Source organism: Symphalangus syndactylus, chromosome 13 (genome assembly GCF_028878055.3).
Source record: "Symphalangus syndactylus isolate Jambi chromosome 13, NHGRI_mSymSyn1-v2.1_pri, whole genome shotgun sequence".
In the NCBI taxonomy this organism is placed as follows: domain Eukaryota; kingdom Metazoa; phylum Chordata; class Mammalia; order Primates; family Hylobatidae; genus Symphalangus; species Symphalangus syndactylus.
The window spans coordinates 67,198,965-67,213,793 of NC_072435.2; the positions used below are offsets into that span (position 1 = coordinate 67,198,965).

At 35.9% G+C, this 14,829-nt stretch overlaps 1 protein-coding gene across 1 annotated transcript in view; it reads left to right on the forward strand.

Annotated features, from left to right (window-relative positions):
- Positions 1-14,829, forward strand: part of RAB21 (RAB21, member RAS oncogene family) — a 31,571-nt gene that overhangs the window by 14,835 nt on the left and 1,907 nt on the right. Inside the window, exons 2-6 of the mRNA XM_055235651.2 lie at positions 203-262; positions 1,003-1,110; positions 4,374-4,437; positions 12,476-12,530; positions 13,010-13,098. Of these exons, the coding sequence (XP_055091626.1) occupies positions 203-262; positions 1,003-1,110; positions 4,374-4,437; positions 12,476-12,530; positions 13,010-13,098 (376 nt within the window). The remainder of the gene's footprint in view (positions 1-202; positions 263-1,002; positions 1,111-4,373; positions 4,438-12,475; positions 12,531-13,009; positions 13,099-14,829) is intronic.

Consider the following 14,829-nt stretch of genomic DNA (forward strand, 5'->3'; position numbering starts at 1 on the left):
CAGAAAACAAGATTTTTTTTAGATAAAACTGTAAATAATGTCTTATCTTTAATGAAACAATTTCGATCATTAATTTAAAACTTGGTGATTACTTTTTCTCCCAGATAACTTTTTCATTGAGATGATTCATTCATCTATAGTTGCTAGGATAAAGAACCTTATTTTATATGAAACATTGTTTAATGTACATTTGTCTTTTTAGGCATCATTCTTAACAAAGAAGTTAAATATTGGTGGGAAAAGAGTAAACCTTGCCATATGGGTAAGTGAACTTTTTCAACTCTTATGCATGGAGGCTTCTTCCTTTTTTCTTTTTTTTAAAGTTAATTGGAGCTTAGCCAACACTTTTTTTTTTTTTTAATTAAAAAGAATCTTGAAATCTGGTTGAGAATTATATCTGGAATATAATTGTATATTTGAATATTGCTGTCATAACTTTTCAACTGGAGAAGGGTCAACTCAGAAGGGTTCCACTTCAGAGAGAGGACAGGGTGGGTGGACAGCTTCCCTGGCCTTTTTTTCCCCACCCTGTGTCTCCATATTCCAGCCTTCTAAGGGAATGGCTGGTGGAGAGTAGGGTGAGGATAATGCAGCGGATACTTGTTGACTGGTGATCTTGATGCATGTGCCGTTTCTCTGTCTCTCCCAGTGTGGGAACTTAAACTTAGGGCAGAGCGTATTCCTGGCTTATAATACTGTGTTGGCTGTTTTGACCCTCTGGCAACTGAAACTGGTATTTTAATGGGGGTGGGGAAGTTGCTGAGGAGGAGGAAGGTTGGGAGGGAAAAAGTAACTTTTGTATATCACTAAAATATTACATATTGGTCATAACTTAAAAATTTTGTGTGTGGCCTGTTTTGCTGTTTTGTTTCTGTTAGTAGGGTTTTGTGGTTGTCTGTGACTTTATGCCATATTTTCCAATTAATCGAAAAGTTCACCGTAGTTGCAATCGCGGATTTGTATTTTTCTTCTGATCTAATAAGCATTTGTTGCTTTCTTTAGGATACGGCAGGTCAAGAGAGATTCCATGCATTGGGTCCAATTTACTACAGAGATTCAAATGGAGCTATTTTAGTTTATGACATAACAGATGAAGATTCTTTTCAGAAGGTATTCTATTCATGGGTAGATGTCTTAGAAGAACAATAGTAATTTTTCAAATTTCCATTAATATACCTTTGTTCACTAATGTGATTAGTTTTGTTTTTAAAAATAAAGTATATAATTTGTGCATAACTGGTGACCACTTACATTTTATTTTTCTTTTTACCTACAACATGGAGGTATACTCATATGTTTAATGAAATATTTAATTCATATGAATTAATTTACATTAGAATAATTAATGGCTTATTACATGGCTTTCTCAAATATTAGAGAAGGGAAATATTTGAAGTTGAGCTTCAGAAAAATATGGGGGCTTTTGTTTTTCCCTCTTAAGGAAAAAATCACATAAATTTCCTTAATTCCATATGCATTGGGCTCTTAAACTTGGTGTGGCTGGACAGGTTCCTTTATTGTGAATAGAAAAAAGGAGGAACAAAATCACATTTAAGCTTTCTCCTTGCCAAATATAATAAAAGTTTTAAAAGGACATTCTTAAAGTTATCTCATTAGTTTTCCCTTCAAATACACACCACATATGAATGACTCTTAAAGTTGTTTGGGACCAAAAATGAGTTACCATTTAATTACCTCTGAATTTTCATCACAATCAGATGGGTTACTTATTTGACCTTTCCTCCTAAAGCTGTTCTTAGAATATTTCAACAATATGTAACTACAGGTAGTAATGCCAAGGAAGAAGCTTTTCTTGCCTTGAGTTACAGGCTTGTTCTTGGTAAAATTACTTACCTTGTTTGTTTTGTTTTTTCTCTTAATTTTTTTTTCCCAGTTAAATCTGATAGAGCAGATATACAAGTTAGCCCTTGGGTTATTAATGATATATGGAAAAACTTAATCCAAGAAGTAGAAAATGAAACGATAGGTACCTTGTAGATTTAATGATTTTTAAAAGTTATTTTGGTGCTGCTGTTTGTTATCTCCCTCTGGCTTTTTGCATGAAAGGACATAGTTTAAGTATTTTATTAAGAGAAGATTGAGGCCAGGCACAGTGGCTCACGCCTGTAATCTCAGCACTTTGGGAGGTTGAGGACAGCGGGTCACTTGAGGTCAGGAGTTAGAAACCAGCCCAGCCAACATGGTGAAATCCCATCTCTACTAAAAGTACAAAAAAATTAGCTGGGTGTGGTGTCATATGCCTATAATCTTAGCTACTTGGGAAGCTGAGGCAGGAGAATTGCTTAAACTGGGGAAGCGGAGGTTGCAGTGAGCCTACATCGTGCCACTGGACTCCAGCCTGGGTGACAGAGCGAGACTCCATCTCAAAAAAAAAAAAGAAGATCGAGTCATTTAGGTTGAAAAGTGACCAGTTCTCTACTGCTATGTAACAAAACCCCCCAAATTTCTGACTTAAAACAATAATTTATTGTTTGTCATGATTCTGTGGATTGACCAGGCAGGTCCACTGTTCTTTGTGATGTCACTGAAGTCACTCATAGAGCTGCACAGAACTAGGAGTTTGGCTGAGGCTGGAATATCCAAGAAGGCCTAGTTCTCCATCTGGCCTCTCACTATATCTGGTGTCTTATCGTCCAGTACTCTCTCTATGTGCTCTGTCATTATTCTGTATTCTACCTTAAGCTTTGTATATGACAACTGGATCCCAAGAGTTAAGAGTAGAAGCTACCAGGCCTTCTTAAGTCTGGGATTGGCACAGCATTACTTCTGCCACATTCTCTTGTCAAAGCAGGTTACAAGGGCAGCCCAAATTCAGAGGGTGGGGAATCTGACTCTACCACTTAATGGGAAGATTGGCAAAGAATTTGTGACCATCTCTAACTCACCAAAAATGTATAGGGTTTGTAAAGAATAGATAGAGTGCTTGTGGAGGGGTATCTAATTTGGAATGACTAACAAGCTTTTTTTAAAAAAATTGATGAGATTAGTAGGTTGTGATACTATATGCACATGGAAGAGAGGAATACATAATTGGATTCTGCTGTGTTTCTTTTGAGGTGATGAAGATGTATATTTTATGCCAATTGTATTGGCATAAAATTTTAAGTCAGATTTTTCTTATGTGAAATCAATAAAGTGGAAGTTAAATGCTTTGAAAACTTTATACATATATGTGAATGAAACAAAAAGACGGGGCTATACTGAGAAAACTGTCATTCAGTGCTGTTTTAAAGATAATGTGGTGATGATAACTACCTTTGCTTTTGTAAGGATTTTGGGTTGCCACAGATAGTTTCTCTGCATTCTGTAGAGAATAGGAATGTGGAAGTGTTACATTTGTACACCATAAGACCAGATGCACAGTAAGTGGTTGTCACATAGCTAATGTAATTTTTGGAATTTACAGATAGATGTGTATTTTTTCAGGAGGGTATATAAGTTCAGCGTGATTTGATTACATCCAGATTAAATTTCATTGCAAAGAATGAAGGCAGGTGTCCAAGTTTGCCTTTTATTCTGTTATTATAATCAACATTTAAAATCATGAGTTCAAAAGATTAATCTACTTAATTCCAGTTTACTGCCAACTGTGTCTACTACTATGCTTCATTCATACTGGAGAATCAGTTCATAACTGGAGTTACTGTATATCATTGGTTCTCTACCGGGGATGACAATGCCTGGAGACATCTTTGGTTGTCACAACTGGCGGATGCTCTTGGCATCTAGTGGGTAGGAAGTCAGTGATGTTACTAAAATAAACATCATACATTGCACAGAACAGTGCCTCACAACAAAGAATTATCTGTACTAAAATGTCAGTATTGCCAAGGTTGCAAAACCCTGTCATACACTAAATGATGGAATTATTTTAGCACTCTAATTTTTTTTGGTGCTTATATACATTTTTTTTTTTGTCTTTAAGTGTGTGACACTAAAGCTCCTTTGCCCTCTATTTAGGAATCAATTAGGGTATAAAAGACTGTTTTAAACCCATGTGTTCCTAAGTCCAAAGTGATACTGTTATCTATATTGTTAAAGCACCTGTTATCAGAAGCTGGCGTTGATATGCTTTTGCTCTAGTGAATAGCTTTGCTTGGATCTGTAGAAGACTGATGCAAATTTATAATTAGAGTTGCTTCTGTATATTTTTCCATTGTATGTTTACATGTATATAGTTTGCAATACAACCTGGCAATAAATGATTCTTCAGTGAATCATTTCTAGTAATAACTAAATAATATAGACTCTTAAAATTCTGAGGTATTTTGACAGTGTTGAGTTTTTTGGGTGTTGTGATAGTAGTAATTCCAACAGGATTCGTTTTAATATGTGCTGTTTTGTGTATACAGGTAAAAAACTGGGTCAAAGAATTACGGAAAATGTTGGGAAATGAAATCTGTTTATGTATAGTTGGTAAGCATCATTACTTTTTTTTAAAAAAAAGTCCTCTGTTTCCTTAATGTGTTATTGAAGACGTTATAAAAAGTAATTTTTGTTTTAAAGTTATATGAGAAAGGAAGAATGGCATATTAATATAAATATTTTAGAATAATTTAGGATTTAGCCTGGTGCGGTGGCTCACGCCTATAATTCCAGCGCCTTGGGAGGCCAAAGTGGGTGGATCACCTGAGGTCAGGAGTTCAAGACCAGCCTGGTCAACATGGTAAAACCCTGTCTCTATAAAAATACAAAAAAAAAAAAAAAAAAAAAAAGCCAGGCATGGTGGCGTTTGCCTGTAGTCCCAGCTACTTGGGAAGCTGAAGTGAGAGAATCGCTTGAATCCGGGAGGCAGAGGGTGCAGTGAGCCAAGGTCACACCATTGCACTCCAGCCTGGGTGATACAGTGAGATTCCATCTCAAAAAAATAAAAAAAGAATAGGCTGGGCACAGTGGCTCACGCCTGTGATCCCAACACTTTGGGATGCTGAGGCAGGCAGATCATCTGAGGTCAGGAGTTTGAAACCAGCCTGGCCAACATGGTGAAACCCCGCTCTACTAAAAATACAAAAATAGCTGGGCGTGGTGGCGGGTACCTATAATCCCAGCTACTTGGGAGGCAGAGGCAGGAGAATCGCTTGAACCCAGGAGGTGGAGGTTGCAGTGAGCCAAGATCGCACCATTGCACTCCAGCTTGGGCAACAGAGCAAGACCCTGTCTTAAAAAAAAAAAAAAAGAATAATTTAGGATTTAGAAGTGATTTTCCAGGAGATTCAAACTCTGAGGAATGCCTTGGGGAGCAAATTGGAAACTAAACAGTTGGGGCTTCAAGTTTCCCAGCCTTGCTTCAATTTGACCTTTCTTTTTCACTGTATGATTTTGCCTAGAAAAAAAGTTTAATAACTACTTTAAAATAAAATTAAGGAAATGACTTAGGCCTGTGTTCTTATTCTGTATATTTAACTACACATGTTTGAGTAATGGTCAGATTTGACCATAAGGATACCAGTAGATCATGATCCCAGGGTGGAGGAATATTCCTAATGGGTATAAAGGAACTCTGCAACTCACTTTTGGACTCCTAGAATTTTTCTTTGGTTCCCTTTTTCTCTAGATTATTATTTCTATGATATCACAAGTATTGAGCAATAGAAGTATACTAGACACTGTGCTGTGTACTCACAGATGTTATCTCATGTAGTTCTCATAATCCTATGAGGGTTTTATAGAGGAAGGTGAGTCCTGGAGATAATAACTTGCCCAGTGTCAGGTAGCTTTCAGAGATCGGATTTGAAATGAAGTCATTCTGACTCTTACGTTACTAATCCTTACAATGTATAGCCTCATGCTGTTTTCTCGCTTTCTTTCTACATACCTGATAATATTAAAAGCAATACAGGAGAAGCCAGGGTAGGATCATTTCAGTGGAAGACAAAGGTAATATCTGGGGAAATGAAAGAATGGAATGGTCAGTTTGGGGAAATTCTGCTTTTAGCTTTAAGAATTTTTTTTTTCTTGAGACGGAGTCTCACTTTGTCACCCAGGCTGGAATGCAGTGGCATGATCTCAGCTCACTGCAACCTCTGCCTCCTGGGTTCAAGGGATTCTCCTCCCTCAGCCTCCCGAGCAGCTGAGACTACAGGCACGCACCACCACGCCCAGCTAATTTTTGTATTTTTAGTAGAGACAGGGTTTCACCATATGGCCAGGCTGTTCTCAAACTCCTGACCTCATGATCCACCCGCCTCAGCCTCCCAAAGTGCTAGGATTACAGGCGTGAGCCACTGTACCCGACCAAGAATTTTTTTTAACTTGAGTTTATATTTCTTATCTCTTGCCACCGTTACACTGGTAGCTTTATAGTCTCAGATCAGGGGCAAGTCTTGGGGGAAAAAAGCAAGATGATTTCCCCTGCGTTTTGGTCTAGATGCTAGATGTTAGGTTAGGCAGGAATGTTTCAGACTGGAACACTGAAGTAGTAGGCTACTTGGAGGTTTGGAACCAAAGCTACAGCTAATCATTACTGAGTTTTGTGTAACTTTGTGTGGTATATGGACTTACTAGGAGTGGAAGTGGCCATAGTAGATGAATGACTGAAGATTTAATATTTTGGGATTCTGATCATCTTTCTGAAGATAGAAATTACTAACATATACATAAAGTCAAGGAAACCCCAAGAGCTTGTTACTTGACCAAGGTCACAAAGTAACATTTAAAAAATCATCTAAGTTAAATAAGCTCATGAATAGTTTAAAGTGTGTTTGTTTGTTTTTTTAATGTTTAATGAAGTACCTTTTATGATGCCCCTCTCTAAAAGTTGAAGGCATAGCATTAAATTGAACCTCAGGGAAGATACTTTCACTGGAGCATCAGAGAGAGTGGTTGCCAGATAGTGAATTGGTTTCTTTAAAAATATTTATATATAAAGTGTATATTTTTAATGTTCATATTACAAGAAGTTTTAGAAATATTGGATCTGGTAGCCTACTGCCTCAGGTAGGGTCAAATACTCCATTTAATATTATTATGTTTATTAATTATTAGTGTGAAGTATAGAAAGCTCTCACTTTCTTCTCTTGACAAGTGTGACATGGAATTTTACTTGGAATTCAGAGTTGGGAGAATTCTGAGAACTCAGGGACTGATTTGAGTAATAATAAAACTCCAGTCTGCCGTTTAAAAAAAAAAAAAAAAAAACTTCTGTGAGCTTATTTACCACTTTTCCCAAACTTATTAGGGTAACTTAAAGGATTAAAAAAAAAGTTTTTTGGGCCTCGTTACAGATACACTAAATCAAAATCTCTATGGATGGGACTAAGAATTAATTCCCTCTTTTCACCCCACCTTTCTTCCTTCTACAAGTATTTTTGAGTGGCTTCTTTGTACCAGGCACTGTGTGCTGTTAATTCTGATTTAGTGTACATACACGCTGGTGTTGGAGAACAACTTATTTTTTCTGACATAGTGCAATAAACGAATTTTTCTTCACATTTAGCTGAAATCATACTCCCTGTATCCTTAACTGATTTTTAAAGTGTGTTTTTCATTGTATGTACAGAAAAGTGTACAAATCTTCAATAACATAATTTTCACGATATGAAAATCCCACGGTGTAAGCAGTACCTAAGGACCCTGAGTTGTGTTGCTTTTTCATCCCAGCACTTACAGTTTTCCCCTCACCATTCCCCACCCCCATCACTATCCTTTTTACTGCATGAATTAGTTTTGTTTTGAATTTTATATAAATGGAATCATATAATATTAACTCTTTTTGTGTCTGGCTTTTTTGACTTTACATTATGTGCCTACGATTCCTCTGTGTTGTATATAGTTGTAGTTCATTTTATTCTGATTGCTGTCTAATACTTTAATCTATGAATACCCCATAGTTTATCCGTTTTGCTATTGAGGGACATTTGCATTGTTTTTCCCACTTCTTGATTTTTATTCTCTGTTGTTGTAGTTCAGTGTTTATTCTCTCTTCTGTTTTATTAGTAACTTTGAAATAATAATACTACTTCTCAGGGTTATGATGAAGATTACATAATGATTTGAAAAACACTTGGCATAGAGGTAAACATTTGACAAGAATTTATTCTTTTCTGTTTACATAAGATAACCTTTCAAGCTTTTGAATACTACTTAAACAGCTCACTTTAAGTCTTAAATTCTCTAGATCAGCTGTTTTTTTATGTAGCTTACCTTCCAGACATTCTGATCATCCTGATCATTTTCTCTCCTAGGTTTATTTTATTGTGTCAGTATGTCTCCCATACTTGGAAATAAACCATAGAATCCAAACGTTGTTGAGCTAGTGTGTTCTTACAGACCCTGTCTCTCTCCTCACATTGGCCTTCTATCAGGATTGCCTGAGACTGCTTAAATTTTTAGCAGACATATCAGCTAGTCTCTTTTACGTAGGTTATAGTTATCCAAAATCTCAAGTCCTTTTTTATAAGTATTGCTATTCAGTCAGGTGTTTCCCAGCTTGTTCTCATGTAACTATTTAAGCTAAGTAGAAATTTCAGTTTGTCATGTTTGAATCTTTATGTTTGATATACAGTCTAGTAGCATTTTCATGTGTAAATTGAATACTTAACCTCCTAGGTCCTTATCTAAGTCTCTGATATCCATGTGCTAACCAGTAATAGAGAACCACCTGTTTCAATAGCAGAGAGTTTTTCCTGTAGGTTGTCATTAATCCATTGATAGGCACCCTTGGCTGTGGTTGATAGTATTCTGCATCTAGTCTATCCTTAATATTTGTATGTTTCTTGAAAAAATATTTATTATTAATCGTAGTCACCATTTATTGAGTGCCAGGCACTGTTTTAAGAACTACACATTTTTTATTTCATTTAAGCCTCCTGACAATGCTGAGGGGAAGACCATTTCATTTTACAGATGAAAAAATGTGCTTAGAGACCTTGCAACTTCCCAAAGTCACATAGCTTGTTAGAAGTAGACCTGAGATTTTAACTCAGATCTGCCTGCCACTTCAAGCCCATATCCTTAATGAACACTTCATTGCTTACTATGTGCCAGGCTTTGGGAATAATGTAGTGAATAAGTAAACAAAATAGATGTGGTTCTTGTCCTCCCAGAGTTTCTTGTGTGGAAAAAAAAGAGGAAAACAAGCTACTATTATATGTTATAATAAATGCTATGGAAGGGAAATGCAGAACGGAGTGCTTTGAGAGCGCAAAAGCAAGCAAACTAGATTTGGGGTGCAAGGGGGAGATAAGGGAAAATTTCCTAGACCAAGTGTTAGATAAACTCAGTTAGCTAGATGAAGCCAGTAGGATGGTGGTAGAGTGTGTTACCTGCAAGGTGCGGTGGCTCACCCCTGTAATCCCAGCACTTTGGGAGGCTGAGGCAGGTGGATCATTTGAGGTCGGGAGTAAGTTTGTGTTACCTATCATGGACTTTAATTCTCTTATAACAATATTGACTTTCCATTTGATCATTCACTGTGATGAATGTCATTAATATTAATAACTGTTCTTATTGAGCATATAATATATGCTAGGCCTTTTACATATATCTTATTTTCACATCAACCCTGCGAGGTTTGTTAGCGACACATGCACACAGTGAGACTTAACAGATGTTAACTAATTTGTCCAAAATATTACAGTTATGGCCAGGCGTGGTGACTCTTGCCTTTAATCTGAGCATTTTGGGAGACCAAGGTGGGCAGACTGCTTGAGTCCAGGAGTTTGAGACCAGCCTGGGCAACATGGCAAAACCCCATCTCTACAAAAAAATACAAAAATTAGCCAGATGCGGTGGCGTGTGCCTGTAGTCCCAGCGACTCAGGGGGCTGAGGCAGGAGAATCGCTTGAGCCCGGGAGGTGGAGGCTGCAGAGAGCCGTGTTCACGCCACTGCATTCCAACCTGAGTGACAGAGCAAGACCCTGTCTCAAAAAAATGCAAAACAAAAAAAATTACAGTTATGGAGTAAGCAAGGACTTAAAAACAAGTTTTATCACATTTAAAAGCTTTTTGAAAGCTTCTTTCCACTGTGCCCCACAACCATCCAGTCTAAGCATAATATGATTCTAGTTCTGTGTCATTATTAGGCCGTTTGCCCTTAGCAGTGGACATGCCCCTTCTATGTTCTTAATTCAAATACGTATTTTTAAGGAAGATCTGCTTAACTTAGAGGGTAGCTTTTTCTCTCCCTTTCCAATAGTCTCAGCCTATTTGTTTATGTTTTTAATTCTTTATAGTACTATACTTTTAAGTAGGTGCTTACTTTGGTTATTGTCCTTGTTTTCAGGTGTTTTAAGCCTATCAGAAAGTTCCCTATGTAGCTGCACAGTAGTATTGAAGCAGATATGAGTCTCAAAGCCTTACTCCTTAGCTGTCTCGCTTTTGAAAAAACATAGAAACTAAAAGGGTTTTTGAGCTTTGTAAAGAGGTCGGTCACTAGCCAGTCAGGTTTCTGCAATGTATTCTGTGCTGTCAATCCATTGTGAACACTGATTATTCAAAGAAATAATAGTTATTTAGATTTAAAATGTTTTAAGTTTAAAATAATAGGTTATTAAGATAGATAGCTATTTATTAATGGCCTGATTTATTAAAATTAGTCATTTAAAATATTATTAAATAATAAAGCAGTGTCTGAATAATTTCTCCTAAATGTTCATTTGAGGCAGTAAGGTGATTGCCTACTTTTCCTCTCTTCACTCTTTTTATAGGTATTGATGATATTGATGGAATTTAGAAAATGAGCCATTAAATACCTAGAAAAAAAATTCCATAGGGTTTTAGGTAATTGAAGCAAAATTAATATTGCTACTTTTAGTAGGAGACTATCTTATTTTACCTTTATGAGGCAGAATCTTGTTCCTGTTTGTTGCAGCCACTGGCCACCAGGTGGTGCTTTTTGCATTCTTTACAGAATAACACGATGGTTTTTCCTCTGGTTACCGTCAGACATTGTCATATTTAGCTAATTAAAATTTCCAATGACAAATATAATGTAGGAAGTTAGAACTAGTATGAAACTTCTTGCTGTGGTAGATAGCTGTTCAAAGAAGGAAGAGTTTGTTACTGAATTTGTTGGTATCCACTGAGCTTTAGTATTGTCTACTTCCCTCTCTCTGATTCTTAGGCTATGGTGGCAGATAGTTTCTTGTAGTTGCCAGGAACTAGGTTCTCAGATTGTTCGAGGTCCTCAATATATAGAACCTTTGGACTTGTCCACCTCAGTGCTAAACATTTTATCTTTTATTGGGTGCTTATTTCAGTGCCTTATCTGAAATTTATCTGAAATTGTCTACTAGAATCTATATGGTTCCAAGAAAAAAAGTAACCTTATTTATAAGATTTCTCTTTTTTCTCCCTGAAAGCCATAATAGAAGAATAAAAATATTTGTTTAAGTGTCCTTCCGTAGGGTATTTTTCCTTATCGTTATCTACTGTTTTTATTACCTTTAGCACTCTGTGTGTCCAACCAACTCATCTTAAGTTCAAGGAATCAGTATTTTGCAGTTTCTTCATTTTTGTTCTGGTGGCTTTTTTTAAAAGTATAATCTCAGCTGGGTTCCTTTATTTAAGGAGAGCTAACCTTATAATTTAAATCTGCATGATATACATATATTAAGTTTTAATAACTCACTAAAATTGTTTTTTAAACAAAGAATACAGTTTTTCCAGCCGGGCACGGTGGCTCAAGCCTGTAATCTCAGCACTTTGGGAGGCCGAGGCAGGCGGATCACGAGGTCAGGAGATCGAGACCATCCTGGCTAACACGGTGAAACCCCGTCTCTACTAAAAATACAAAAAATTAGCCAGGCGTGGTGGCGGATGCCTGTAGTCCCAGCTACTCAGGAGGCTGAAGCAGGAGAATGGCGTGAACCCGGGAGGCGGAGCTTGCAGTGAGCCGAGATAGCGCCACTGCACTCCAGCCTGGGTGACAGAGCGAGACTCCATCTCAAAAAAAAAAAAAAAAAGAAGAATACAGTTTTTCCTCTTATGACTGTGGAGTACTTAAAAATCTGTACACTTTAATTTTTACTTTAACGAGCTTATATCATCCAGGAAACCAAAATACTCATAGGATCCAAGAGGCTATCTTAATGTATTTTAGTAAACACTAAGGTAGCCATACTTGATTATTGACCGGCTCTAAGTTAATGGGAACTGTAGAAAATTTTGCTCTTACTTTTGATCATTTACACTTGCCTAAGAATCATAGGTTTATCTCTAGGTCTCTGGTATCCCCCAAAATCAAAAAAGAGTGCCTGTCTCTTTGGAAAAGTTGTTTTCTTTGTCAGAGGCTGTAGATTCAGGAAAGGTATGAATTGAGTCATTTGAAGGAGGAGGAGGCATGAACAACCCTCAGATCACAAGGCTTAACTTTATAATTTCAAGACATTTAGAAGTCTGGTGGGGATTTGCATTATTTTTGCTGGTAATTAAAATGGCAATTTTATATTTAGAATTGGCTTAATTTTGTTATGAAAATAAATCAGTATAAAGATATTTACTTTTTTCAAAATAGGTAATAAAATAGACTTAGAAAAGGAGAGACATGTTTCCATTCAAGAAGCAGAGTCGTAAGTACTGTGACCCTCCCATTCCCCATCACTCCCTAGTAGAAATCTTCCTCTTTATACATTTTGCTTTACCACTTAGATATCACTCAAATCTCTTAACGTGAATTGAGGTGTTGGATTCAGTGAAGCATGTTTACACGGTAATTTCTGGGCTTATGGCAATAAAGCCCTTACTTCCCTTTTTGACTTCAGTAAAAAATATGAGTGATACAAAACTATCATGATCAAATAGGCAGTAAGCCACAAAAACTTTTGAAGTATTTGAGTCCCAAATTAATCTATAAAAATTTCGAGGCTTGTTATATTTGTGTTATTTAAAATTTGATTTAATGTATAGAGAAGTTAAATAGCTATATAAACTTAATTTCACTAAACTTGAGTAAATTAATATGTCACTAAAACTGTTACTATAAAAAAGCAGTTAAGACAAAATCATGAATAATATTTTACATCAATCACCGATGTTACTTTTTTTTAAGGTATGCAGAATCTGTGGGAGCAAAACATTATCATACTTCAGCCAAACAGAACAAAGGAATTGAGGAACTCTTTCTTGACCTTTGTAAAAGTAGGTATATTCAGATTTAGTTTGTTTAGAAATGGTTTTTGGTTTTTATTTCTTAAAAAATAGTATGTAGTTTACACCAGTGTTACTTTTCAAAGAATTGGTTCTTTTTAAACTATTGACTATTGGTAATATTTCTGAAGTGCTGTAACTATTTTTTTTAACGCATAAATACCTACTTTAACCCTGTTTCAAGCAGTAATTAATGGTTATGAAATCATAAGTATGGTATGGGCTAAATGTATATTATAATATATGCATAAGTATTAAAAGTGGAAGGGGAATTTACATATTAAAACAGATTTAAGACCTGTAACAACCTGCTGCAATGAATGGACCTTATTTGGACACCAATTTGTCAAACTAGTGAAAAAGAGTGTTTGTGAAACAAGATATTTGATGATATTAAGATACTATTAATTTTTTAGGTGTGATTATGGTATTGTGTTTATGCTTTATAAAAGGAGTTCTTATCTTTTAAAGACATTAAAATAATTTAGGAATAAAATTATGGGTCTGAGATTTGACTCAAAATAATGGTAGGGATGCTTAGGGTTATAGATGAAATTGGGTGATGGATTTTCATTATGCTGTATTTTCTACTTTATGTTTGAAATTTTCCATATTAAAAAGTTTATAGTTTTAAAGAAAAAGGAAAATAAATTTATATATACTCTGAAAGTCATTTCTTATATTACCAATAAAATGCATATCTGAGTTTAGGGACTTTAGACTTGTTTGAGAATTTGATGAAATCATGGTTTCTCTCTCTAGAAAAGAATATTGATATGTATATGTGTGTGTGTGTGTGTGTGTGTACACACACACACACACACACACATTTTGGAATAAATTAGTTCTATAAAACCCTCAAGTCATTCATAATTCTTCTAGAATAGTGATTATGTAAGTGATGTTCCCTGATCAGCAGCATCAATATCACTTGAGAATATGTCAGAAATGCAAATTCTTGGGCTCTCCAAGCCTGCCGAATCAGAATTTCTAGGGATGGTGCCCAGAATCTGTGTTTTAACAAACGCTTCATATGATTCCAATGCACACTAAAATATAAGAGCCAATGCTGTACATAACAACTTGGGGATCTTATTAAATGCAAATTTTGATTTAATAGGTGTGGGATAGATTGAGGTCCTCATTTCTACAAGCACCCAGGTGGTGGTGATGCTAGCCCTCAGGATGTCCTCCTTCCTTGCCTCCCTCCTTCCCTCCCTCCCTCCTTCCCTTCCTTCCTTGTGATAATGCTTTTAAATAACAATGCACTAAGTCAGTGGCTTACAAATGTTATAAATATCACATCTTCAAAACAATTTTTGCATGCTCCACATGTTTATTTAGAAATTATATAACATGTACAAGTACTAATATGTACATTTTAAAACATACCCAAAAAATAGAAATTTTGAAAAGTTAAAAATAAGTAGATATAGAATTTATAATGTTTTCTTATTTCATCTTGTTGGATTGTCACACATACCTCAACTTGTAAACCATTAATCAAGAGCAGTCTCTAGTTTAAGAGCCCTTTTCTATTTTAAGGACACCCACTTTTCTTCCTTCATCTTGTCAAATACGTGTTTTGTAAATACTTTCTCCCAGTCTGTGTTGTGTATTCTCATTTTTCTTATCTGTGTCTCTTAAAGTGCAGTTTTAAGTTTCAGTGAGGTCCAGTTTATCTATTTTTCTTTTATGATTGATGTTTTATGTCTTACATGA